The sequence below is a fragment of the Cnephaeus nilssonii genome (assembly GCF_951640355.1).
Source record: "Cnephaeus nilssonii genome assembly, chromosome: 21".
Classification (NCBI taxonomy): domain Eukaryota; kingdom Metazoa; phylum Chordata; class Mammalia; order Chiroptera; family Vespertilionidae; genus Cnephaeus; species Cnephaeus nilssonii.
This window is the reverse complement of record NC_137092.1, coordinates 37,758,452-37,786,250: the sequence shown is the minus strand read 5'-3', so window position 1 is coordinate 37,786,250 and position 27,799 is coordinate 37,758,452. Positions and strand designations below refer to the sequence as shown.

Sequence of the window (27,799 nt, the reverse complement as noted above, 5' to 3'; positions counted from 1 at the left end):
GGTTTTGTTGTTGTTATTTGAGCCCTTAATGCGTGGCAGGCACTATCCCCAGTACTTTATAGACATTAACTCTTTTAGTCTTCAAAAGAAGCCTAAGAATAAATCTTATAATGACCAGATGAGTGAGCTGGGGCCCAGAGAGTTTAAGAAACACGCCCAGAGCCACATAGCTAGAACAGGATTCAAACTTGAGTTTGTCTGACTATAAACTGCCTTCCCTCTTAGGAGCAGGGAGAAAAGACTTTGTTGTAAATGGAAAATATATAACAGCATCTTGTGTTCCCTGGAATCACAGCTGTGGGCTTGCAAGCTGTCAGGAGAGCCCTGTGATTGCCTGGCTTCCCCCCTCTGGCAGGGACGCTCCGTCTCACCGTGTTGGGCTGCGGCGGCCATCAACCCGAACAGGCCTGTGCCTCCAGCCTCCTGCACCATCCCAAACATAGTCCCCTGTTGATTTCAAAATGAGTTGCATAAGCACTCCTTCCATTACTTTAAAATTTTCTCTGGCTATTACGGATCCAAGGCATTCTCCTGAGAAGGCCGCGTGTTTGTCCAAGCAAGCGGAAATCTGAGAAACACTTTGGTGCACGTCCATGCCTGCAGTTGATGACTTATTTTCAACGTTGATAACTCGGTCCTTTGTGGCAATAAATTGCTTCGGCTGCTCTCTCACCCTGCTTTTTCCTTCACTCATTCTGTTGCCATGGACATTTGATAATGAAAGAAATTGGTGAGGACACCTCTGAGTTTTCAATATGTCTATGGCAAGCAGTTCTGGGGTTGTTTTCTCCTGGCTTTTATAATAAACAGCACTGTTTCTTTACCAGCATATATTGAGTAGCAACTCTGTTTCATACCCAAGCTGGGCCATATGGAGGTACTTAGTATAGACATCACCCCAGGTGGCACTGCTCACCTCCTTCCACGGGTTTTATGTGTCCTTGGGCTCCTCCGACCCCACCCCAAGAAAATGTACTGATCTGCATGTTTTCTAGAGGTGCCTTTTGTGAGATCTAGTTGGGGCTGGGTGCACCCTAGGGCCATGGAATAGAACAGTGGTCGGCAAACTCATTAGTCAACAGAGCCAAATATCAACAGTACAACGATTGAAATTTCTTTTGAGAGCCACATTTTTTAAACTTAAACTTCTTCTAATGCCACTTCTTCAAAATAGACTCGCCCAGGCCATGGTATTTTGTGAAAGAGCCACACTCAAGGGGCCAAAGAGCCACATGTGGCTCTCGAGCCGCAGTTTGCCGACCACGGGAATAGAATTAATGAAGTAACCACACTGGAACCAAGCCCACAGGCAGAACTAAGCCATTCTTGACCACGGCCTATAAAGGGCTGAGGAATCCCTTCCCTTCCTCCAGCTCCTCCATCGCCTCATACTCTCCCCTCCCCCATCGCCTTAGTTCTCTCTTCTCTACCTGTGTTGATGTCTCCAAGTCCACCCTCGGGTTTGATGATTTGCTAGAAAAACTCACAGAGAAGCTGTTCTACTCTCACCGGTGGTTTATTGCAGTGAACGGATTCACATTAAAATCAGCAAAGGAGAAAGGCACACAGGGCAGAGAGAGTCCGGGAAGAGCCGGCAGAGCTTCCAGGGGAGCTGATGGACAGCGCTTCATTCTCCCGCCAGCAAGGTGTGACCGTGCTTAAAACGCATTGCCTCCCGGCCAACGTGGCTCAGTGGTTGAGCATCCACCTATGAACCAGGAGGTCAGGGTTCGATTCCGGGTCAGGGCACATGCCTGGGTTGCAGGCTCGATCCCCAGTGTGGGGTATGCGGGAGGCAGCCGATCTGTGATTCTCTTTCATCACTGATGTTTCTCTCTCTCTCTTCCTCTCTGAAATCAATAAAAATCGTACCTAATAATAGGCAAACATGTAAATTTACCGTACCTCTGCTATGCCACCAGCCAATCAGGAGTGATATGCAAATTAACCCAACAAAGATGACAGTTAATTTGCATACACAGGCGCTGAGTGACGGGGGTGGGACACAGGCATTCTGCCCCACCCCTGGTTTCTCAGGGCCTCTGGGCAGTGTGGGAAGGTGGGGCCGGAGCGGACCGGAGTGGAAAGGTGGTGCTGGCAGCCAGGGAAAGGAAAGCCCATTCTAGCACAAACCTTCGTGCATCGGGCTTCTAATATATTAAAATAAAAATAAAATTTAAAAAAGCATTGCCCACCAGGGAAGCTCCCCCAGGCCTTGGTGTCCAGGGCTTCTGCTGGGGCCAGTCACAGAGGATGCAGCACCTGCACGGCTGACCTTAGCTACTCAGTCTCCATGGAGGTCAGACTGAGAGAGCAGGGAGCCAGCGACCTGTGCACACCAAGTGGGCATTCACCATACCACGCTGTTAGCACAGACAACTGGCCTGGCCCACGCTCTGAGTACAAAGACCCTCCCATCAGGCAGGGTATTCTGGGAGCTCAGGAGGTGGTCAGGAGACTATCACAAAGGCCTTCAGCATGTGGCAGGCCTGGGTAGCCTTTCCAGGACACGACCAAATGCTTATGCTGTCCCCACTTAGGGGTCCGGCACATGCTATCTCCTTTGTCAGGATGGTTTGTTCTCCAACTCGTTGCCTAGCTCCCAACTCTTACCCCCCGTAGGTGTCAGTTTAACATTATTTCCTGGGAGAAAGGTCTCCCACCACCCCACATACACATATTCCCAAAGCATCTGTCATTCTACTTCCCGGTTCTTTGCTCACCTCTAATGATCTGTTTAGTTGCTTAATGTCTCTCTTTCCTCCTAGAGTCTTAAGTACCGGGCCCATGCAGGTGGCCCCCGCACAATGTCTGGCACATGGGTGCTCCATAAATATTTGGCAACTGACATGTGACATGCTGTCACCTAGCTGGGTATCTGCACATCGATGCAGAAATGGGAAGAAAAGAACAAACATAGTGGGAGAGACATGACACCATGCACATCTCGAAGTCTGCATGCAAAGATGGGTACATATAGTTAGAAAAGATGCAATACATAAATACCCAAGCAACGCTGGGGTGATTAAAGAGATATGAGGAGTGTGTCTGGTACAATTCAAAAAGTTGAACTCTCAATGAGATGTGGAGGATGTGCTCAGATAGCCTAAGGGATACACAAATGTTGGATGCTGTTAAAATCACTAATATTGTGTATTATAGGCCTCATGCACAAAAATTCGTGCAAGAGTGGGCCTTCCTTCCCCTGGCTGCCGGCATCTGCTTCCCTCCGGCACCCGGGACACAGGCTGGCTTCCCTCTGGCCCTGGCTTCGGCAGGAAGGATGTCTGGAATGACGTCTGGTCTAATTAGCATACTACCCTTTTATTATTATAGATTCGGTGCGGAGTTCACAGAGAGGGGCTTGGAGAGGGGTGGGTAAGATGAAGGGGGGCTGTGAGGGGAAGGGGAAGATATAGAGCGTGCATGCAGGATGATGGGGCAAAAATGTCATCCAGGGGGAACAGAAAACACAGTGAGATAAGCTGGTGAAAGGGCAGCAGAAACTCAGACTGTAGGTTAGGATCATATCCGATCAACAGGGTGGCGTTCCCACAGGCTCTGCGCAGAGGGCATGCCATGAGGCCCCATATTTGTTTGCTTCGTTTTGTTTTGTTTACCCATTTTTCTGAACTTACCCTCTGGCAGAATGGCCCCGTGACTTAGCAGCAGTCTGGCGCTTTCTGATTTAATGCTGCCGAAAGGACAAGGCCTCATTGCTGCTGATTGGTGAGACTTTTCAGAAGACGAGAGTTAAGTGAGACCCTGCTCTCCCTGCTTGCTGGACGATGATGGCTTTAATGCTTTGCAAAGGACAGTAAAGGGGTCAAGTCAGACTGCTCGCCCTCTGGACTTGCGAGTTATGACTTTTTGACGCTTTTGGGATGGGAAAGGGTCTCAGGTGAGTGCCATCACATGCGCTGGAACTGTGTCCTCCAACGGCAGCCGGCACTCCTCCTGCATCCCCGCTGCTCCGGGTGAATCACTCGCATCACATTTGGAATCGTGGGCTGTTGCCATATCCCAGTTGACCCGGTTCGTAGGTCTGCAGGGGCCATGACCCCTGTCCAGCACCTTGGTATTTCTCCCTATTTTCCCAAAACAGGGGTGCCCTGTGGTTTCAAACGTTCTACTTCAGTTGCACTCCCGTTCCCCATCCCTCTCTCCCATTATGTCTGTCCTCTTATCTTTAAACTTGTCTTCTTCTCTCCAAGTAGTCATCGATGTGTCAAGTACAGAGGAGCCAAAGAGACCAGATGGTATGTTCTGTGAGTGAAGGACATGTGGTGTGTGCCAAGGGGGGGCAGTGCCAGGGACGCCAAAGACAGCTCCCACCATGAGAGCACGCACGATCCTCATAGGAGTTGAGGCAGCTGCAAATGCCAGAGCACCCCAAACCCCAAGGCTCTCCTGACTGGCACTCTCTAACTGGAGACCTCCAACATGCCCACATGGGCACCAGGGAGCTCTCTCCTGCTCCTCACAGGAGCCTTCAGAGCTCAAGGCGAGGCTGGGCAGGGAGGGTGACCCTGTGTCCCCACACTTTGCTCCTCAGTCCTGAGGGCACTGGATCTGGCCTGGCACGTGTGCCCAAGACCCTTTAGGAGGGGAAGGAGGCCAGGAATGTGTGGAGAGCTCCAGGCCCACACAGGAGTCAGGCTGCACCCCGGATAGCTTGAGAGTGACCCTCCACCCACCCCAACCCACTTCTGCTCATCTGATAACCGGAACCCACAAACCACAAAGGAAGTCAATGGGGTGGGGACAAAAAGGAATTAGGGAAATGCGAAGTAAAGCAACAATAAGAATAAGATATGACGGTATATTCATCAGGTTGGACACACACACAGGGAAGCTGGTGAAAAAACAGGGAGAACTTCCAGGGTAACTAGAATGTTTGTTTATTTTTTTTTCTAGAATAAACACCTTTATTACATGAGCTAAGATAGGAGAGAAGAGGATTTATTTGCCTTTCCAGGCCTTGATGTCCTCGGCTAGGGCTCCAGCTCCTTGCCCTCCGGCACACAGCTGTCCGTCTGCTTGGCCACACTGGCCTGGTGCTGGGTGATGCTTGCAAGCATCGCCAGAGCTGCTCCTCTGGGACACTGCTGATCGTAGCGTGGTTTCCTTTCATCATATTTCTTCTGAATTTTATTTTATTGTTTTGTTTTATTGATTTCAGAGAGGAAGGAAGAGGGAGAGAGACATAGAAATATCAATGATGAGAGAGGATCATTGATCAGCTGCCTCCTGCAGGCTCCACCTGGGCATGTGGCCTTGACTGGAATAGAACCATGACCTCCTGGTTCATAGGTCAACACTCCACCTCTGAACCACGCCAGTCAGGCTCTTTGATCATTTTTTCTTTAAAATCTCTTCCTCCTCAGCAGTCAGCTTGGCCCCGTTCTTGTGGCCCAAGTGCAGTGCCTAGTGGACTCCAGCGCTGTCGGTACCGTGTGCTGTCCACGACCATGAGGCAGTTCTTTGCAAGGGTTTCTGCATGGACCAGTTTGTTGTTGGATGCATTGTAGACAACATCAATAATCTTTGTTTTGCACGTACAGCACTCCGAGCCCAGAGAAGTTGCCCAGGTCCAGCCTCAAGGCTGGGCACTTGCCTCCCCACACGCAGAAGTGTATGCGGTGCGAGCCCATCTTAGGGTTGGCAGCAGGCGTCCCGGCTCATGGTTCTGCTCCTGTGGTAGGGCTGTCACCCCTGGTTTCATGGCTTGATGTTGGCTGGAAGGAGTGTGTGTTTTATTTCTTAAAAAGAAAACATCTGAAGCAGATATGTATGTTTAACTGTTACCATATATATTCTGATGCTAAGCATACAGATGTTTGTTTTACCAAACTGGGTCCTTTTTAGTCTTAGTTCAGGATGGGGAAGTTTTTGTCTTGTATTGCTTTCAAATTTTAAAAAGAGTTGGGTGAGAGGTGGGTTAAGACCACATGTCCCAGTGACCCAGGGGAAGGATCCTGCCCTAAACACATCTCTGGGATCCATTCTCAACAATGACTACCTGCCCGGCCAGTGGACCTCAAAGGAGATATGTGCCCAAGGAGGTGTATACAAAGGGTGCTTGCAGCGGCGTTTATAATGGCCAAAAATCGAAAATGGGACCATTATCTATCGCTATGAAGATAGATAAAGTTAGTCATATGCATCTAATGAAATACTACACCACCGTGGAAATGAGTCATAGCCACATGTGTTAGTATGGATTCAACTCACAAACTGTGCTGAGGAGCAGGATGAATTTCAGAATCCTCCCACAATAAAATACCATTTACATAACATTTAAATATGTCAAAAATCTATATATCTGAAAGGCTAATATACTAAGTGTCCCTCCAAACATCTGACTGGTCGCTATGATGCTCACTGACCACCAGGGGGCAGATGCTCAATGTAGGAGTTGCCGTGACACGCACTGGCCATTTACAAAGAAACAAAAATGTGGACCTGGTGCCAACAAAGCAATACTCAGCTTCCCCCAAGTGGGACACAGGCCCTGTTACCACCCCAGAGTGACAGCCCACCAAATCATGGCCAACGCTGCTGAGACCCCATGGCGCAAAATGCAACCCACAGCCCAACCCAGCCTGGAAACAGTGGCTGTGGGCACCAGGTAATGATGTCACATAGCAACGCCTGGCTTCCTCTCCCTAGCAACTAGTCTCCTTGGAGTTTCTTCAGCCCAGGCACATGACTTGCTTTATAGACAGGTGCAAACATTTTACACTTCAACCAAATGTCTATGAAGTGTTTTCATGTGCCTCATCTCATTTGATTCTCACAGAAGTCCTGGAGTAGGTAGATAGGAGACTCGGTAGAATCTTATTTTCTTTTCATTAGCCAGAAAACGGAAATTTAGAAAGTTTAGAAACTTGACCCAACTGAAAAGAAGTAAGAAATGGTGGACCTTGAAAATGACTTCAGGTTTTCTTACTGCACAGAATATAGTCAAACATTGCTACAGTTAAATATTTTACCCTTTGTTCTCCCTGCATGATCTACAATAATAATCTACTTTATGTTGATATTTACTGCTGTGTTGTTGACAGTTACCTGAAAGAGAAGTTGAGGTGCTTCACTGGGCGGGAAAAAGTTTAGCTACATCAGAAAGCAGGTCTAATTAAGCAAATTTATCTATATATATAAAGCTCTCGCTGGCGCCAATCGCACGCATGTGTTTCCACCTGTCATTGTCGATCATGAATTTGGTTGACACTTCTATCATAGAGAAAGGGCGAATAGTGATATTAAAATATTTCTTCTAATTAATTTCCTTTCATTGCATATATGTGTAACCATCAACATTATATGCAATGAAAGTATAAAAACAACATGGGGCTGATAAATACCAAATTCAAGGCTTCCTTCTAGGAAGAGAGGGAGGAAAATAGAATTAGGGAAGAGTGGGAGTGGGGGAGGGAGTGCTTCAGCTGATTCTGAGTTACTTTATTTCTTTAAGAGAAAAATTTGAATCATATATGACATTTTATAATTAAATAGAGCTGGGCGTTGGCTACCCAGATGTTTCTTATGTTATCTTATGTTTTGCTTTTCTGAATGTTTAATGTCATTTTATACATACACACAGGGTGGAGGGTGAGGTGGTGGGTAGGAGCAGAGCCTTGGAGGCAAAGGCAAGAGCACATGAGGGTCCTGCGAGGGAGGAGTTGTGGTTGTCAGCATAACCGAAGGGTCCCCCAGATCACAGTGAGAAAAGGGGTGGCCTCAAACGAGGCCTGAGAGAAAGACAGAGCCCAGCCTGTAAAAAGGAGTATGTTTTGTTTCCAGTGCAATAGAAACATTGGAAGATTTAAGCAGAGGAGTGTTTACATTAAGTCTGTTTAGGTTTGGGTAGGTCAGTTCTTTCTTCTGTGTGTGAAATGCATTGCAGTGGTGGTGGTGGGAGTGAGGTGTTGAGAGCAGAGGCTGAGAAATGAATAAAGAGGCTTGTGCAGTGATGTTGATGAACAATATTAAGGAGCTCCACTATAATGGTGGTAGTAAAGATGGGGAAATTAGGGTGGGCTTGAGATCTGTTCTGGGGAGGAATCAATAGATTAGCTGTAACTGGTGGTGGTGCTCACTGACCTGTGAAAACTGATGGGGAGGCGGGCAGGGACAGTGAAAAGAGCGGGAAGAGGGATGAGGGTTTTATTTTGGATGTTACGTTTGAGATATTTGTGCACGACCCAAATGAAGGAGAGTCTGTAGTTATTTATTTGTAAGCAGACAATCAATGGGTCTGGGCTGCCTGTCACTACTTGAGCCAATTTAGCAGAGGCAGGGTCAAATCATATGAGTGTTTATTTCAGTACTGCCGGCTGCATGGGAGAGCAGCAGGTCATCCACAAAAATCTGCTCTGCAGCGGCCCCTGTAAGCCAGCTGCTTATATTGGGCAGAAGGACAAAGATTACATGGGGAAGTAGGCAAAAGAGATAAGAATGGGTATGAAAATGGGCAGTTTACAGGTAATGCGGGCTGGAGATTTGCAAAGGCCTGTGGGTATGCAGAGGGCTGGGGGTTTTCAAAGGGCTGGCACCTCTGGTTTCTGCAGCAAGGTAGTTAATCTTTCCATGACAACAGGCAGCTTCCAGACGTGGAGGATGGGCCGCCTTTCCAGGTGAGCTCCAGCTAGGTTACAATGTGCCTTCTTTAATCAGAACAAAACAACCACTGTTAACAGAGCATGATTCACATTTCTTACAATTCTAGCTGGTCCCCAATATTCTATTTCTGCCCCTAACATATCAGGTCGGAATCCCACCCAAGAGATTCGGTCAGGTCAGGTCAGAAGCTATCAATTTGAGGTCACTCCACTTGGGACTAAGGAGACAGCGTAAACAGTAAAGAGAAGAGGTAGAAAAGGAGGGGAGGGGAGGAGAGATAGCCCAGAACTGAACTCTAAGGGCCCCAATATTCAATACCAGGAAGAGGAGAAGGAACCAGCAAACCAACTAAGGCGGTGTGGGAAAGAGGTCGGAGGAGTCGGGAGAAGGGACGTGATGGATACCAAGGAAGAAGAGTGTTTCGAGCGGGAAGCAGCGTTCAACTGTTGAAAATGCTGCTGAGCAGCCAAATGATCAGAGGGCAGAGAAGGGTCTGTTGGAGCCAGCAACACACAGGAGTCATGATGACTTTGACAGAGCAGCTCTGTGATGTGGGGGCTGAAGACAGGCCATCTAAGGTTGAGGAGTGGGTAGGGATTGCAGAAGAGGAAACGGTAAATGCAGGCGACTCTCTTGAGAAGCTTGGCAACGAAAGGAGGAGAAACATGGGGTGGAAGCTGAAAGGGACGAGTAAGGCAGAGGCCGAGGTTTGTTTGGGATGGTATTTGTGCCGACGAAAATAATCCAGTAAAAGAGGAAAGTGGGTGGTGGGGATTGTGGAGGGAATGAATGCAGGAAGGAGTACTTTGAGAAGAGGAACAAGAATGAAACCCAGGCCACACAATGGATGTGGCTGAGCCAGGGTTCTAACTCAGGTCTGTCTGATTCCCAATGCCATGCTCTTTCTCAAATATCTCATTGCTCCTTTAGTTTTTATTTGCTTCTGGGCATCCAATTCCCCGGTCCACTGTGCTAAGTCCTTTACATCACCTCCTCTAAGTACACAAGTTTTCTGGTCTCTCCATTTTCACCTGGGTTCCTCTACCCAGGGAACTGGAAGAAAAAATAAGCAAACCAAAGAAAATTAAATCTGATCTATTTTATGTATTCGATATAAATGCATGAAATAGGTTATGTTGGACAGCAATAAACAGAGGAACCCCCTCCCCCCAAAATCCAATTTATCACTTTAATAATTCATGCTTTTCTTTCTCTATCTCCAGGGAAGAATGTACCTCACTCATTTCCAGCCTCTTCTATGGAGCCATTCCCTAATTTCTAAGGCTGCTTTGGTGATCACCAGCCTCTAGGCAAGGATGTCCCATCTGAACCACAATGGAAAAAATTTGAACATGCTACATAGGATGACACATGCAAGAAAGAAAGTAATGGGTGTGTATAAAATCAAAAGTAAGGAAACAGAGATGGGCGTGGAGTTGTGATTCAAAGGAATGCCATGAATTAAATGGCAGGTCCTCCAAGGTATTGTCCAAAGACAATCTCCCAGTGCCACTGAGGAAGGAATAAAGGTACTGAATTATTTGGATCCTAGACTAACTCAGAGTTTTAGGATATCCACCTAAAATCCATTAATTTCTAAATAAGAACATGGGAGGGTGAGAGGGCCTCGAGGAAGGCAGATGAGATTACAATTCAGCAGCCACCCCAGTACCAGGGGCCTCAGCTTCCTCTCAGGCTCCTCCCACACACACTTGTTGAGCACGTACTCTGTGCCAGGCACTGAAGGTTCGGCAAAGAACAAGACAAGCAGGGCCATGCCCTCGGGAAGCTTGAAATTCTGTGTGGGAATTAATGCCAGGTGGATGTGCAAGGTGTTAAGACAGGATGTGTGTCCCCTAACCAAGCCCGGTGGAAGAGAGTGGTCACCTACAACTGAATGTAAAGCACATGGACACAGGTGCACACACATACACGATGCCTGCTATGAAAAAGGGTCTTATTAATGGGAACATTTTGTTGGGATAATTTGCACTTTGGGGCGAATCAGAATCATGAAAGCAAGATTCCTGACTGGAGAGGGGTGCTGCTGACGAACACAGGAAACACCATAGAGGGCCAGGTCGGGAGGCAGGCAGAGGCTGGGCTCAGTCTTGACACATTAGGTTGAGGGCGCCTCTGAGACATCCACACGAGCTCTCAGGTGAGCAGTTTCCTATCTGAAACACCCGGTGTGGTCTGTGCTGGAAAGGCAACTTTGGGGCTAAACCCTGGGCACAGATGAGATTCTTTAGGGAGAGACTGTAGAGTGAGTGAAAAGAGGAAAGGGCCGGGGATCAGGGTCTAACAAACTTCAAAGCCACTAGAGGAAGGCAGCTGAATGGCAGAGATCGGGAAGGAAAACCAGGAGAGGTGTCCTAGGGCTGGGGGAATCAGCAGTAACAATGTAGGCAGCAATCAAACAGAATGAGGACCAAACCTGTCCATTGGGTAAATATGCTGGAGACGGGCGTGAAGGAGGCTAAAGCCAAACTGGACTGGGTTGAGGAATGGGTGAGGGGGCAGATGGAGACAGGGAGTCAGAGAATGAACACTGGTGCTTCCAAACCCTTTCACTTTGTGGCTCATGTAGAAAATTATGCTGAAATGGAGCATTGGGTATTGGAGCAAGGCTGCTTCCAGCCTCAAGTGTGGCCCCAACCAGCTGCCTGAGGGCTGAGATCAATATCTTAGAACACTTGTAACCATTTGAGGCACAACAGTCAGTCTCAGAACACCAACTGGTGAGGGCCACCAGAGACCGCTCTCAAGTAGCTCGTCTGTGAATGGGGCTCACAAGGGGTGTGGAGCCCAGAGCAGGGTTGCTGGCAGGGTTTGGTTTGGTTTTCAGATGGCGACTAGAGCATCTTTCCAAAGCATCTATGAGAAAGATTCAGTTGAAATGGTGTGACCAAATTCAAAGGAGAGGAAGGTTAGGATAGCACAGGTAGTACTATAAGGCTCCTAAGAAGACATAAGGGTAGAATCCAATTTCACAAGATACTGTGTGTGCAAAAGAAAAAGAAGTGTAATCCTTCCCATGATACTAGAAATCAGATGTTGTTATTACGTCACAAATTTAAAACCTGAGGCTAGTGAGATTTAGCCACTGCCCCCAGTCCTCCAACTAGGAAGCAGCGAACTGGGATTTGAATCCAGATCTTTCTGACTCCAGAACTCCTAACATTATACTTGGGTGTATCTTGGAGCTCAGATGGTGCTAGGCCTGGAGACACAGAGATTAACTAGACTTGGCCCTTGCCTTTGAGGAGATCACAGGCTAGAAGTAGAAAAAAACAATAAAACATACAATAGAGTGAGATAAAATATAATAATGAAGGCATGAAAAAATATTTTAAGAAGTGCAAAGACTATATTGAGTGTACGCCCATTCTTCCTGAACTCCTAGATGTAGGGAGAGGTGGACATCCAGAAAAAAAAAAAAAAAAAAAGCTGGCTGATTGATGGGTTGATAAGGAAATGGAAAATGGCATTTCAGTACATATTAAGAATACCTCCTTAGGGCAATTGTTGTCCACTAGCCACAAGGGGTCGCACCAGCTCTTTCAAGCTCCCTTCAGTTGTTTTCTAGAAAGAAAGGCAAGGGAAAGAGGAAGTGAACAGATACCCCATCATTTCCTGTCCCTGGCAGGCAAGGCCCACAACTTCATTCCCAGTCTGGCTCCAGGTCTTCTGACTCCTGGTCTTTTCAGCTTCTGTCCTAAGTTCTAAGTTTTTGATCGGTTTCCCAGTTGGTTCTTTCCTTTGGACTTAACCCAGAGAAATGGTCTCAGGTCTTTCCTGGAGCCCCCAGTTCCATCTAGGGAGGTGACTCCAATCCCAGCAGGCCTTATGGTTGAGAACCTTTGCACAGATCACGTCACCTCTCTGGGAATTACTGGTAAAAGCTGAGGTTGGGAGGAAGGCTCTGGTGGCTCAAGGTTTCCGACTCTTCCTCATAACCACCGCTATGGTTCATCAAGCACTTTCTACTTGCCCAGCATTGTCAAAGCCTGCAATATCCCATAAGGCAGCCACTTGTCACACTCAGCTATTTAAAGTAAGTACAATTAACAACAATTAAAATTTTAGTTCCTCAGTCTCACTAGCTGATTCAAGTGCTTGATAGCGCCATGTGGACAGCCCAGAGAACACTTCCTCACCACAGAGTGTTCTATTAGATAGCATGTTTTTATCTCATTTACTTTTATAACAACCTTCTGATGCAGCTGTCATCATTTATCCACATTAGAGCTAAGGACCTCAGGTGCAGAGAGGTTGGGAACTTAGCCAAACTCTCAGCAGATTAGTGTCCAGAGCGAGGGCTTAAGCTCAGGTGGATGGCTCTGGAGCCCGCCATTCTGTCTCTACGCCAGGTGTTGCCCCATAAGCCTAGCTACTCAGCTCTCTCTTCTGACCTCTCAGTAGTGGGACTGATTCTTCCCATCCCAACAGCCATTGTCCCTCACAGCTCATCCCCTGCAGCTGACCTGAATGATGAGGGCACCCGGGCTTCCAGTCCCTTCTGGAAGAACATCTCCTCTATTGTCCTCCCCACTTCCTGTCAGGCCTGGTTTTTTTTAGAGCATTGGTATTAAGGGGTTTTGATCCCTCTCCTAACACATCCCTGGTAGGTTCACCGAAGGAGGTACGCACGAGGCCCAAAGGAGTAAAGAATTATAAATTTATTAGGTCATCTGGGAACCAGATGGGATGAGCCCCAAAATGGTGCCAGCACCCAGGGACAAGGAGTCAGGGATTTTAAAGGATTCTAGATGGGCTTCGTTGGCGGGGAAATTCTCTGGGCAGGTCCGGATCCTGGGCAAGTCTGGAAGGGAAAGTTACTGGTTTTAGGAGTGTCGTCGAAGCGAAAGGGAATGCCGTTTGTGAAATGATCTAAAAGTCAGTTTCCCAGGGGAGTGGGGTATCGATTAGATGATTTGATTACTTGATCAGACCTAACATTCCAGCCTTTTTGTTTTATGGAATAGGGACAGAGGTCATTTCTTCAATAGTTATTTCCTGCTGAGAAGGGACATCGAGATCATAAGGGGATGGACTTTGATTGTAGTCGGCTGGAACACTGTATAGATTTCTTATGGTTGGAGTGAGGGATTGCAGCAGCATGGTTTCCTGAGAGACTGGTTGGTGAAGGCTTGAAAGCAGTCCTGTTGAGTGATTTGGGGGGTAAAAGTCGGTCCTGAGGCCATCACAGCATCACTTGTCTGGGCCTGGAGCTAAAATATAACAGAGGCCTCGATGTTATCTTTAGGGAGGAAAAAACAGGGGTCTAAGCTGCCTGACTACTGATATGAAAGGGGAGAATAGGTTACTCTGGGGGTGAGGTTCCCAGTTTTGCCCCTTGCTAGTATTATTGTGGCAAAAGCTAGAATGACAAGAATTTTGACAAATGGTCTCGTGGAAGGAAAGAGACATTAGTTTGGAGGGTTATAGCCAAACATAAAGTTTATATTTTTAGGTCCATTGTAGAGTTTTAAATATATATATATATATGCACACACACACTAGAGGCCTGGTGCACAAAATTCGTGTGGGGGTGGGGGAGGTGTCCCTCAGCCCTGACTGTGCCCTCTCACGATCCAGGACCCCTTGGGTAGGGTCCCTAGGCCTGGCCGGTAATCAGGGCCTATTGGGGCTTTCCTACCCCCCACTGCCGGCAGCTGGCCCTGCCCCTGCCGCTGCCACTGCTTGCCATCTGTGCGGCATTGTCCCCCCCACTCCCCTGCCACCGGTTGCCTCCCTCTGCAGGCAACAGGCATGGGGTGCTATCGCTTGGCTGGCCTGGGCCTCCTTCTGCAGGGTGATCAATTGCGGGGCTCCACGATAGATTGCCACACAGTGGCTCTGCCCACCCAGCTGGGGGTCCATGATTGATCACCGCGCAGAGGGTGGCCTGGGCCTCCCTCTGTGGGGCGATCATGGAGAGATGGTGGGGCCCCCTGACCAATCACATCGCACCCACCTTGGCTGGCCTGGCACCAGTGCGTGTCAGTGTGGTTGTCCAGGAGGTCGTCCTGATGGTCGTTCTGCTGTTTGGTCATTTGGTCAATTTGCATATTACGCTTTTATTGTTATAGATGTGTGTGTATACATACATATACAGTAGGTCCTCAGGTTACATTAGAGATCCGTTCCTATGGTGCGACATAACGTGACTTTCGCCATAAGTCGGAACTCATCTACAAAAGCACCTATGTCACTCACATGGAGCACATACACAGCAGTAATGAAGTGAAACAGTAAAAAAAAAATTTTAAAGATAACAATTCCTGACCTTTACTTGTGGTAAATAAATAATAAAAAAAAATAATAAAGCACATATGTACATACATCGAAATGATGGAACTTTTTTTTTTATAAATAAATGGGAGATGGCGACGTAACCATGAAATGACATACGTTGAGTCTGACGTAACCCAAGAACTGCCTGCACATATATATGTGTATATATCCTATATAATAAAAGGCTAATATGCAAATCAACCGAATGGCAGAATGACCGGTCGTTATGATGCGCACTGATCACCAGGGGGCAGATGCTCAATGCAGGAGCTGCCCCCTGGTGGTCAGTGCATGCCCACAGGGAGAGCGCCACTCATCCAGAAGCCAAACTCACTGCTGGTAAGCACACAGGTGGTGGAGGCAGCCTCTCCTGCCTTCTCAGCAGCACTAAGGATGTCCAATTGACAGATGGCAGTCAGACATCCCCCGAGGGCTCCCAGACTGCAAGAGGGCACAGGCCCAGCTGAGGGATGCCGCCCTCCCCTGCAAGTGCACAAATTTCATGCACCGAGCCTCTAGTATGTGTATATATATATATATATATATATATATATATATATATATATAAAACCCCTGCCCCACATGACTGAGTACAAGAACTAACATTCACGTGTGTTCAACAGCTGCCTATTGAGCACAGACTGTGTTCTCAGCACAGATCCTAGACATAGGTAATATCTGGCTGTGAACAAGACAGGCAGAGTCCCTGCTCTCATGGAGCTTACATTCTAGCCTAAAGAGACAGGTGATAATAAGTAGGAAATTTAATAAATAATGTAATTTCAAATAGTGAAAAGTGTTCTGATGATAATGCAATCAGAGCCTGGTGATAGCAATTGGGGAGAATTCTTTTGATTGGGGGTCGCAGGAAGACATGTCTATGGAGGTGACATTTGAACGGATATACAGCAGAGGATCAACCATGAATGTTGAGTGACTAAGTGGCTGGGTGGCTGGGTATCTGGGTGACTTGGTATCTGGGTGGTTAGGTGATGGGTGGCTGGATGGCTAAGTGGCTGAGTAACTGAGCAGTTAGGTATCTAGGTGCTTAGATGGCTGGGTGGCTAAGTGGCTGGGTAGTTGGGTATCTGGGTGGTTGGGTGGCTGGTGGTTAGGAGGTTGAATGATTAGGTGTCTAGCAGGCTGGCAAATTGGATGATTAAATGGACATCAGCACCCACTCTAGAGCCTCTTTGTCAGAAAGTTCTTTCTACTATTTAACACAACTTTCTCATTTTGTTCTCTTGCAGTTCCCTATGTTGGGAAAACTGGTTAGTCTTATCTATGCCTCTTCTATCTCCAAGTATGTTTCTGAGCCAAAAAATGAATGGATGGGGACAAAACAGGATTCCATGCAGTGAGTCAACCATAAAAGTTGAGTGACTAAGTGACTAGGTCTCCCAGAAACAGGTTTAGAGCAATATCAGACTAGGCCCCTCCCTCGGGAGTCTTAACTAATGCCTAGGAAGAGGAGAAACCCAGGACTCCACTGGTCTCAGGTTAAGGGTAATTCTAGGGTAACTCAAGTCCCAATAGAGTGGCTCTGGGATTCCATCCTGTTTCCTTAGCAGTAGCCCTGGCCTCTGTCTCCTCCCTGCAGTGGTCTGGCCTGTGTCTCCTTGCAGTGGTCTGGCCTCTGTGTCTCCTTGCAGTGGTCTGGCCTCTGTGTCTCCTTGCAGTGGCCTGGAGCTCCTGTGTTCTGCACTCATCAAAGCCGAGGTCTCCCTTCTCTCTTTTTATGGTCAGAGAAACAGGTGTGATGTCTGCAGATCAATCTACTTTCTCCCTCAGCTCCCTGCCCTCCCGTCCATCCTGTTCCACTGGCCTCCACAGAGTTTTCTGTCAAGTAAGAAAAGATTCTGACCTATGATCATTTTGACCTTCAAGGACATGTTCTGTAACCCCAGGGTGGGAGAATGCAAACCAACAATTGGTGCTGCTAGAAAGAGCAGTCATGGACGCAAGGCACATCAGTCAGTTACCCTGGAGCATCACTACTTCCAGGGTGAGGGGAGTGGGTCCTAAAGATCCAAGGAGATCCAGGCAAAGGCAGGTTAGCTGGGGCTCTCCGAGGAGCTGATATGGTAAGTTTCCCTATCTGAGTAATCATCAGTATGCTCGGACCATCATCCTGGCGCCAGAGGCCATCTGGGACCCATAGTGTCTGGCTTGTCCAAGAAGAATGGCCAGCCTGGGGCCGCCCTGCAGATGATGCAGGGTCCCCAGGAGCTCTTCTCTCATCCCCCTCAGGGTACAAAATGCATTTTAGGAATGAGGACAGAAATTATAGAGCCCTTCCCATGACTGTAATGGAAATAAAACTTCCTGCAGGGAGTGGAAATAGCAGCGGGGCCTGGGGAAGCCTGACAAGGGAAGCAGGTGGCAGGGAGCCCAGGCTGTGGCACTTCTAACACACACCTCCAGCACCTCCCTGGAGGCGGCACGAGGAGCTGCCCTGGGGTAGCCAGGGCCTAAGAACCCAACCTAGGGGAGCGAGCATCGGGTCAGGAGGAGTGAGGCAGAGCAATGGGTGGAAAGAACCCAACATGACCCAAGCTTGGCCTAGTGATAGAGGGAAGTAGAATGTACAGGGAGACAGGGAGATGGAGGGAAGAAGGCCAGACAGAAGCTGCAGAGAATAGGGAAGGGGAGGGGAGGGGAAGGAATAAAGAGAAGAAGAGGAGAGAAGAGGAAAAGGGAGTGAAAGCCAATCAAGGTCCCACCCTATTCTAACCTGGCATGAAGGCCTGAGGGACAGGGACAGCTGCTGAGTGCTGTGTGGGCCTCCATCCTCAGTGGGAGGCCCTTGGCTGGGAGACAGTGAGAGAATGGATTGAAGGGACCTGCAGCTCCAGGGTGACATTGTTCCGGTGTCACAGTCCAGCTGTTCCTCCATGTTTGGCCAAACCCCGTGTTTGAAGGAGACATCCTGACTGCGATACCAGGGAAGGAAGAGCTTAGCCCTGGCCCAGGTGAAGGTCTACAAAGATGAAAATCCCTCCATTTCTTTAGGGTAGCCAGCCTCTGACCATGGGACTGCCACAGTGAGGAACAGGGGCCAGTACAGCTGCACTAGGGAGGCGACGCACTTCCTACATGTCGGCAGACACACCTCAGGGACAGCCATGGTTCAAGTTCAAGGGGAATCACCAGCTGGGGGATTGGAGGACAGGAAGGTGCTGCTCTGGGATCTGATCTCAGAGGTCAGCAGCTCTCTGGGCAGCACCCCTCCCTCTGGCTGCCCCTGATGCAAGGCCAATCCACAGGGCCCTAGCATGTCCGTGATGCTGTTAACATGCCCTGACACCACCCCCACCTCCCCACCCCACACCTAGGACACATCAGGAGCCAGGGGAAGGGGAGGGGTGGGAAGATGCCCTGAACCAGCTCTGCTACTCACTGCTCCAACCCCCCTTGAGACCTGGGCCAGACCAGAGGGGACTAGATGACCTCTAAGGCCCTCTGGCTCGGGGACCCAGGGGCTGGGGCTGTGTGGGAGCTGCCTCAGAGCCCATGGGGAAGATGAGAGGCCAGATCCTGGGGACAATGACAGTGTCTCCCTCAGCCTCCTGGGGCCTCACTGTGCAGGACTTTCCTCCTGAGCCATGGGCTAACTTCTCCCCAGAACTCTTCCTGCCTCCTGTGCTGAGCATCGTCCCCCCCAACTGCCCTCCCCTGCAGCCTGGTCCCCCCCAACTGCTCTGAGGGAGGTCCCCTGACCCCAAGATGCCAGACAAAACTCCACCCTCAGAGGTCAGCCTCGTGGCTCCTCTTCTCCTTCTACAAGGAGAGCTGTACCTTACAGAACAGGGGCCTCCACTCAGAGCTCTGCATCCCAGCAGCTGGGGGGGGTGGGGAGGAGAAGATTCTGGGTTTACTGGTGTGAGGTAGCCCCTGAGGGCATCATGGTCCGAAACAGAGCCCCCAGATGGAGAGCAGGATGTGGGGTAAGTGGGGGAGGGATGGAGATATTCCTCAGGGGTCTGGGTATTGGGTAGTGGGGCCCCCTGGGAGTGGGTGAGGGTTCTCTAAGGGAGGAGGAGCCAGGAACCCTGGTGTTCCAGCTGACCTCTCACCTGGGGTGCTGCCCCAGCTCCTGTGTTCTGTTCTCTGCTCACCATGAGTTCCGGGTCCCCTGGCCTTACTGTGGGGGACATGGTGAAGCTCCTCTGTAAGGCTCAGAGGGGCTCCCCTCCTATCCTGTACTCATTCTACCTTGAGGGAGATTTTGGGGAACTGCTCAGCCCCCCACGGTGAAGCTGTCTCCCTTCTCTTCCCAGGGATGTCAGAGCAGGATGCTGGGAACCACACCTGTGAGGCTGAGAACAGGGTCTCCATGGAGACAAGTCAGCCTGAGACACTCTCCCTGGATGGTACATCTTATCCCTCACCCAGCTCTGAGCCCCATAGCTGCGACGATCAGACCCCACTACTCCATGCACCTCCCACCAGGTGGGCACAATGCTGAGCCCATAGCAGGTACTGCATGATTCAGCATGAACCCTGCTTGGAGTTCATTGAACCTGAGGGGAGGGGGGTTTAATGAGGTCCATAGAGAATGGGAAGCACAATGGGGAGGGCCACATAGTCCTCCATAATAATTGCCCTTCCCTGCTGGCATCCTCTGAGTCATCCCTAATTCCCATCTACAGGGAGTGTGCAGGCCAGGCCATGTGGTTACCCCTAATGCCAGCCATCTGCCTCTTTTGTGCCTGTTTGGAGCGCATTTCTGAATCTCATCCTCAACATTCATGGTCACGCCTCCTCATCCCCCAGTACCTCATGCCTTGTCCTCTCCGATCAGCAGTAACTATCTGGTTCCTCGGTTGTCTGCACGTTTGCTTGTTGTGATGGTCATTGCTGCTGCACGTCTGGGTTATTTCAGACCCTGGAGAAAAAGTGGTCAGTAACTCTTTGGGAATTTCTTAGTTGATGAGTCCCTATGCCAGACATTGGCCAGCCTTCGGAATGCCAGAGCGTGACAGAACCAGTGCTTTCTTCTCCTGGGTATTGGGTGGGGAAAGGAACTTCTTGTCACATGTCATACATAGAGGGACTCTTACCAGCTCTGAAACACATACACAGTCACCCAGAGACACACACAGACAGACTACTGCACACTAGGGCATGGACAGAGGCCTACAAAGGACAATGCTTTGGACAAGGTGACTAAAAAGACCCCAAGGCCTCCAACTCTCTCATTAAACTCAGCAGAGCTCTGGTCTTAGTAGAAGAGAAAGAAGAACTGAGAACTCCAGTGTTCTCAGTTCTTGGGCAGTGCTGTGCCCTAGGTCAGTGTTCAGTGGGTGTTAACTAATCACAAGGAAACACAAACAGAAGAGAACTGACCAATGACCTGGTCCCAACACTGCTATTTCCTGATTTTTAAAAAATATACTTTATTTTTTTACAGAGAGGAAGGGAGAGGGAGAGAGAGCCAGAAACATCAATGAGAGAGAAACATCAATCAGCCGTCTCCTGAACAGTCCCCACTGGGGATGTGCCCACAACTGAGGTACATGCCCTTGACCAGAATCGAACCCGGGACCCTTGAGTCCACAGGCTGATGCTCTATCCACTGAGCCAAACCGGTTAGGGCTTCCTGATTTTTTACCTCACCAGTCCAGGCTAAGCAGATGACAGGGCAGGTTCCCCAAGAGGCCCTTTCTCCTATTATTCATTCTCTAATTCCTCCAATCAGAGTCACTGAAAAAAACAAAGTTTGGTTAAAATTCGAATGTAGAGGATTCTTTAGAGAAAAGAGGGAAAATGATTAGACAAATGGCACTTTAGATAATCTATTGATTTTGATACTCTAGACTCTCTTCTTCTTCCTGTCTTGGGCATGATAGTTAATCATCAAATTTGGCTTTCAAAGCAATCACCTTGGGTGGCTACATGATTATTCCAACTCTAACCCTTACTTGCTTCAGGCCATATTTAGTCTGCCAATGCCAAAGCTATTTGGTGCCAGTTTATTTCTAGGCCTTCAAATCCACCTACAGAGTTTCACGTTTACCCACTTACTCCAGAGGCAACATACTTATTTTCCACTTGTCAAGGGCAAAAGTAATTGCTCTCATAGACCTCAGACCCAGACTTATTTATTCAAGCTTGCAGCTCTCTCTATTAAGGAATTGTGGTAAGTTCTCCAGGAGCTGGGCCAAACTACTCTTGAGAAAGGCCACCAGTCATGCAACCCCAGTATTCCTTCCTAGATCCCTGAAAGGGTCTCTCCCCAGCTCTAGACCAGTCCCCCACCTCGCCAGGCACCTCTGTTAGGGCTTGGGCCAGCCTCCAACTTCCTCTCCCCTTGTTCATTTAGCACTATTTGTCTGACCAACCTCCCATCCTCATTTTCCTTCCTTCTGGTCTTGAGTCTAGATTCCATGCAGGTGAGACTTCCTTTCAGGTGTACCTGTGTGGTCAGAGAAAGGTGAGGCAGGTCCAGAGTTAGATGGGAAGACAGCTGGAGATGGAGCCATGAACTGAAGATCTGTGAGTCCTACCATCCCTGCATCTATGATAAAGCCTCCTTCCAATGGCCAACCTGGCCTAGTATCTCTGTGCGCTCACCCCTGGGTCAGAGCATTAAAGGCAAAGCAACACGGCACAGCCGGCTCCTTACCAGCCCAGACAAGGTGGAGGAGAAGCAGTCTCTGGTGAAAGATCCTCAAGAGGAAGATGCCTTTCATGGGGAGTAAAGAGCACCCCTCTTCGTGTGAGCATTCTGCCTCCCCACCCAGCCCCACCCACACAGGGAGCACCTGTCTGTCATGAAAATAAGACTCCTGGTGACGTCCTCGGACCTCAGAGTCTCAGGGACACGAAGCCTTCTTTAGAATGTTGCTCTTGAGTACCCTCAGGCCCAATCCCATGGTACACAAGAAAAATGGTCAGATCAACAGCTTTATTCTCCACACCTGGATCTGGAAGACCCTTAACCGTTTCCACGTGGCATATTTATTCCTCAACAAACAAAAATATTTACCACTAAAGATATTCAACAGACTGCACCTCTAAAGGCGATTTTCAAAGCATTTTGACCTAGAGCTAGAGTCTAGCTGCTAGGCTGATGGTATCACTAGAACTAGAATGTGGTCATGCAAGGGGTCCATTTCCAGTAGCGCTTACCTAGGCACAGATGCTCTGCTTTCTTTGTTTAAAAGGGTTTCTTTTACTACCTGTTGTTACACTTCCCATAAAACAGACTCCCGTCAAATTCACAGAGCTCTTTATTGAGTGAAGACTCAGAAACAGCCCTGACAGGTGAGCATTAGGGATCTTTAATAATCAGGGCCTCTCTGAGTCTCCATAAATGTCCTCTTGATTTTTCAGGAGGCGCCATTTCCACAGATCATACCCCGGTTAGAGCTAATGAATATTTCTTGGATACTGGACATGAGCCAAGCGTTCTGAAATCCACAGTGACCCAGTTTCTATCCTGAGAGCCAGTGTTTAAAGCTCTGGCAGCATCTGCTACCACAGGGGCAGCCTGTTAGTGGAGGAAAGCATACAAACCTGGATTGCAATTCTGTCCCCACCACTTACTATTTGATCTTGGAGAATTTACCTCTATGAGCCTCAGTTACCTCATCTATAAAATGGAGAAAATAGTACCAACCTTTGCAAGGTGGTTGTGAAGAAAAACAGACACTGAATAATTAGGAAAAGAAGCTTTTTAGACATCCAGCCAGGTGCTGGTCACTGGATTAGGAGCTTTGTATGAATTTGAACTCCCTAACCCAGTGTCTGGTATATAATGTGCAGTCAAAGTTATTAGCTTTTCCTCCTTCTAAAAAGCAGCCCGACTGGTGGGTCTGGGCCCTTTCCATGCAAGGTGTACCCCATCATTTCTGACCCTGCCTCTTACCAGTTTGTGATTCCCATGGTGCCACCCTACCCTCTAGGGTATTTTTCAAAGGAAATATCTCATAAAAATTAACCATGTCCAGACCTGTGAATTAGCCCTTATAAACAAACCAGCCTTAGCCCTCCAGCAGCCTCCACGGACATTTTTTTCTCTTAGCCTCTCTGTCTCCGCTGTCCAGCCTACTCTCGGAAGGTATCTGGTGAATTGCTGCTTTTGTATTTCCCAGGGCCCCTTTCACCCCTGAATCTGCCCCAGGCCCCAGGTAGAGAGCAGCGCCCATTGTAGGCCAGCGGTAAGGATCCCGGCAGGACCATGGTCTGCCATGGAGGCAGGGAAGGGTCTCTTAAGGGGAGGAAGATGAAGGGAGCCCTGTGAGCCGGAGTTTCAGGATTCAGTCATCCGGGGAAGGAAGCAGGTGGCTCGTGAGAAGCGAGTGCTGTGGACTTGGGATGGGAGAGGGAAGCAAGGAGGGAGCCGACCCCCAGGAGAGAAGGCAGGGGGTGGTTAGACTAAGGTTTGGCGAACTGTGGCCTTGGGACAAGCCCTGCCAACATGCATTTTTGTAAAGAAAGTTGTTTATGGTTTGTGTCTGGCTGGTTTCACACTACAGAGCCAAGTGGTTGCATCACAGACTATGGCCCACAAAGCCTAAGATATTTACTATCGCTTTTACAGAAAACATTTTCCAACCTCTAGTTTGAACAGTGTTGGGCTGGAGTAGCTGCTAGAATCTGCTACAAGGGCCAAGCACCTCCTGCCAAGATGGATATTCCACATTAATGACCACGTCCCGCTGCCATGACAGAGCCCCTGACTGGCTTCCCTCCATCATTAGCTCTACAACACTTAGTTATATCTTGCCATGGGACAGTCAGGCAGGTCCTATTTCAGCCTCATTCCTTCTTTCAGTTCATTACCAGAATGAAAGAGATGAAGGCATTATCTACTCTGTGATTCATACAACCCCAAAGAAGAGTGAAGGTGAGTGATCTTGGGCCAAACTTGACATGTTTCCTAATGTAAAGGGGAAGTTTGGGTTCTAGGGTGAGGTGTCCCTACCACTATCATCACCATTACCATTTGTTACCAAAATTACCATCACCACCACCACTACCTTCACCACTATCATCTCCTCCTTCACTACCATCATCTCCTTCTTCACCACCATAAACACCACTGTGACCACCATAATCACCACTTCAACATCATCTCCACCACCACTGTTACCATCCTAACTAGGGAACGTTTGCCCTTTTCTGAGCACTGTGGAGGAATAAAAAAAAAAGAATGATGCAATCTGTCTTTGCCCCAGAGTCTAAGTTGAAACAGGACATTCTCGGCTATCAGAGGAAGTCATGAAGACCACCAGCTCCAGCCATGCTGCTGGAGCTAGGAAGGCAGGGACAGGGAGCGGCTGGTCCTCTCTCCAGCAGAGGGAGAGAAGATGCGGGTTTCTGAGTCAGGCAGACTGAGTTCACAACCTGGCTCTATGTACTCACTGTGTGACTAGGCAAGTTATTTAACCACCCTAAGCCTAATCCATAAAATGGAGATAATGCCTGCTTTGCAAGACTATTATAAAGTAATAGGAACAGAACCTGGGTTCCAGAAACCTTTAAAGATCATCTGGTATGTAATAGGTGTTCAGAAAAGGGAGCTTTTTCATATCTCGCCTGCTCTGAGATTTCCATTCTTGGTCTGTAAAATGGGTTTGAATCAGCCTAAGGCTGTGGTCGGCAAACTGCGGCTCGTGAGCCACATGCGGCTCTTTGGCCCCTTGAGTGTGGCTCTTCCACAAAATACCACGGCCTGGGTGAGTCTATTTTGAAGAAGTGGCATTAGAAGAAGTTCAAGTTTAAAAAATTTGGCTCTCAAAAGAAATTTCAATCGTTGTCCTGTTGATATTTGGCTCTGTTGACTAATGAGTTTGCCGACCACTGTAGAGTGACTATAGAGTGAATAACCTCGCCCTAGGGTTCCTGCTTCCTCCCATAAAGGACAGTAGGGGAAGTGGACAGCCAAGGAATCTCTTGTCTCAGGGGCAGTTACCCCAGGACACAACTGGTTAGTGCCCAAAATATTGCCAGGGCAGATGGGAAAGGACAGATGGCCCAGGTCCTTCCTGAGAAGAGTAACAATGAAGGCTTAACATAAGAAAGGAAAGAAGAAACCAGCCTCAGAATATATGGTTCTCATTGGCAAGATAAGGAAATGTGACTGCTTTACTCTTATTAGGGCAGCAAAGGTGAAGGCATGATTTGGGGTGGGGGCGATCTGCTCCCAACTCACGCTCTCAGCGGCTCTCCCTGGCGTGTGGGTGAAGGGATCTGAAACCCAGAGTAGGGAAGTCATTGGGTCTTTTCTCATTGAGAGGATGTTCCACGTGTGCAAAGATGCAGTATTTGCATCCAGTTCCACTTCTTATGGAAGTGACTGTAGAGTGAATAACCTCGCCAAGCCTTGGTTTTCTCATCTCAATATGAGAAGGAATCGATAATCCCTACTTTGCAGGAGTGATGTGGGATTAATATAATAAGCATATTATATTAATAATAAGCATATTATATTAATAATATGCTCACTCCTAAAAGATTTCCGGGTACACACTAAGTATCTAATGTAGTTATTTTTAAAGGATCTCTGACAAGTTCGTCACTCTCAGTTCTCACTAAAATCCGTGTGAGATAGTCATTATTACCTCCAGGAGGAAGCTGTGACTCAGAGGCCAATTGACTGGCCTAAGGTCACACAGCTGCTGTGGTTTAACCGGGTGGAGACCCGGGTCTCCTGACTCCCAGGCCTGCCTGTTCACAGATTGAGAGTTGGGGTCCTGAGGAGTAAAAGGGGGAACAGTGCTCCCTAGGCTGGTCCGTGCTCTCCCCAGGGAGATAGCTGCAAGGAGGTGGGAGGCAATGTGCTGGGGAGCACCAATGCCCTGGCCCAAGTGTGCTTCCCTGCTCCCCTCAGCCAGGCCTGCGGAGTCAACCTTGGGGGAAACGGCGAGTGGACCCCTGCCCTTTCCTTGTCCTCTGGTTTACATCTGCTTACTCATCTCGACCCAACTCTCCCACAGGTCATTTCTAACATCTATGCTGAGATGAAATGCTTGAATCTTGGTGAAGTTCCAGCCAGTAGGATCCACAAAGATCCCCTTGGGTACTTCAAGGAGGTCCTCTACTAGTGATGATGGCCTCCCAGCACGCACACACACCCCCGAAGCCTCCTGTGCTCCCCAGGAGGCCAGTGGGGTCCCAGCCCATTCTTTGGGTCCTCCAGTTCCCAAGCCCAGCACTCAGGAAGCCTCTGAGCCCTTTGTCCTGGTCAAGGTTCTGAGGAAACTCAAGGAGCACCTGGATGAACTCTGAGTCCCCCTCTTAGCAGAAGACCAGGCAAAGGTGTGGGAAGGGCAAGCCCCCCACACACATCAGGTTCAAGCAGTGAACTGGCCACTGCAGCCACAGATGTGTTATTGCCACACAAGTGCAAGGTCAGAGTCCTTCTCTCTCTGTGTACGTAAGTGCTTTCTCTCATGGTCCTCAGTCCCTTTGGATGTGCTTGGCCTGACCCTGTAAGGAGAGCTCATCAATCTGCATATCCCAGAGGGCTGGCCATGGGCCGCTCATGCAAAGCATTTCCAACTTTCAAGCTGCTGGTGAAGTCAGGGCTGAGGGGACTCTGAGGTTCAGTGAGACCAAGGGTCAGCACCAAGAATGCTGCCTTCACGTGCAAACCCACCCTTCCAGGTTTCCAAAGTTGATGGAATCGAGGAGTACATGAGAAAACTCACTTCGCCCTTACATATTTAAAAAGAGATACATGGCCCTAGCTGGTTTGGCTCAGTGGATAGAGCGTCGGCCGGCGGACAGGAGGGTCCCGAGTTCGATTCTGGTCAAGGGCACATGACTGGGTTGTGGGCTTGATCTCCAATGGGGGGCGTGCAGGAGGCAGCCGATCAATGATTCTCTTTCATCATTGATGTTTCGTTCTCTCTCTCTCCCTCTCCCTTCCTTTCTGAAATCAACAAAAAATATATTTTAAATAAATAAAAATAAAAAGAGATACATGGTTGTAGAATCTATTTTTTAAATATTATATAATCTATTTTTTCATATTGTTCACCAATGTCAATCATTTGCAGGGCCTGTAGTTTGGTTTGTTTAAGGCATCCACATTCCTTATGTCTGAGTGGTCAATGAAGGATTAGTTATACTTGCTCCTGTGGGCCCTGGCCCCAGCCTTTCAGGCCTCTGCTCAGGAATCAGAGTGAGTCCTTGTCACAGATGCTGGCCTACACCAAACCCACCCACCTCTCCTAAGAAGAAGTAGGCACTTTCAGAGAACGCCTGGAATGAAAGGCACTTCAAACATCTAGCATTTTCCCTTGAACTTATTAAAAAGTCAGACACAGACCCAGTACCAGACTGCTGGATCCGAACCTGGTCTCCAGGCAACTTGTATGAACATTAAAGTTTTAAAAGCCTGGTCTACCTCTGAAATACATACTTCATCAAGCATGAACTACATTCATCCACTCACCTTTGGAAACTTAATTGCCTGAGGTTCTGCTCTGAGTAAAGACAGTGGATAAGACAGAGAGGCCCGGAGAACTAGTAAGATAACCCAGGCTGGCATTTTTTCTCACTTCTCTTTTATTCCCTTTTCCTCCTTCCCTTCTCCCACTCTAACCCCTCTCCATCCTCTTCTTCCTGCTCCTCATCTTTCTCATCACCTGTCCAGTCCACGTCCAGAATACATCAGGTCCCCATTCCCCTGTGCCTCTTTCATTGTGCCAGCATGACTGAGCCACACACGCCACGTCATCTAGAAGTGCAAGGTCCTCACTGGTCAATCAGGAAGCGCCAGTAGAACCCAAGCCCTTGCCACGCCTTCTATAAACAGGTGCCCCTTGTAAAGAGTCAAAACAGACAAGACAACTCATGAAGAAAACACTGATGATGGGGACCAGGAAGGAACCAGCCCTTCTGGTTATCCCCAAAGACT

The 27,799-nt window shown here is 48.6% G+C and overlaps 1 protein-coding gene across 1 annotated transcript; it reads left to right on the top strand.

The window, feature by feature from the left end:
• Nucleotides 1-17,955: 17,955 nt before the first annotated feature.
• Nucleotides 17,956-26,163, top strand: FCRL6 (Fc receptor like 6; the record flags this gene model as incomplete). Its single annotated transcript, XM_079762079.1, is given in 7 exon segments — nt 17,956-17,969; nt 18,607-18,776; nt 19,019-19,148; nt 19,150-19,298; nt 19,702-19,827; nt 23,708-23,779; nt 26,075-26,163. Coding segments are annotated over 7 exon segments (750 nt in total).
• Nucleotides 26,164-27,799: the final 1,636 nt, after the last annotated feature.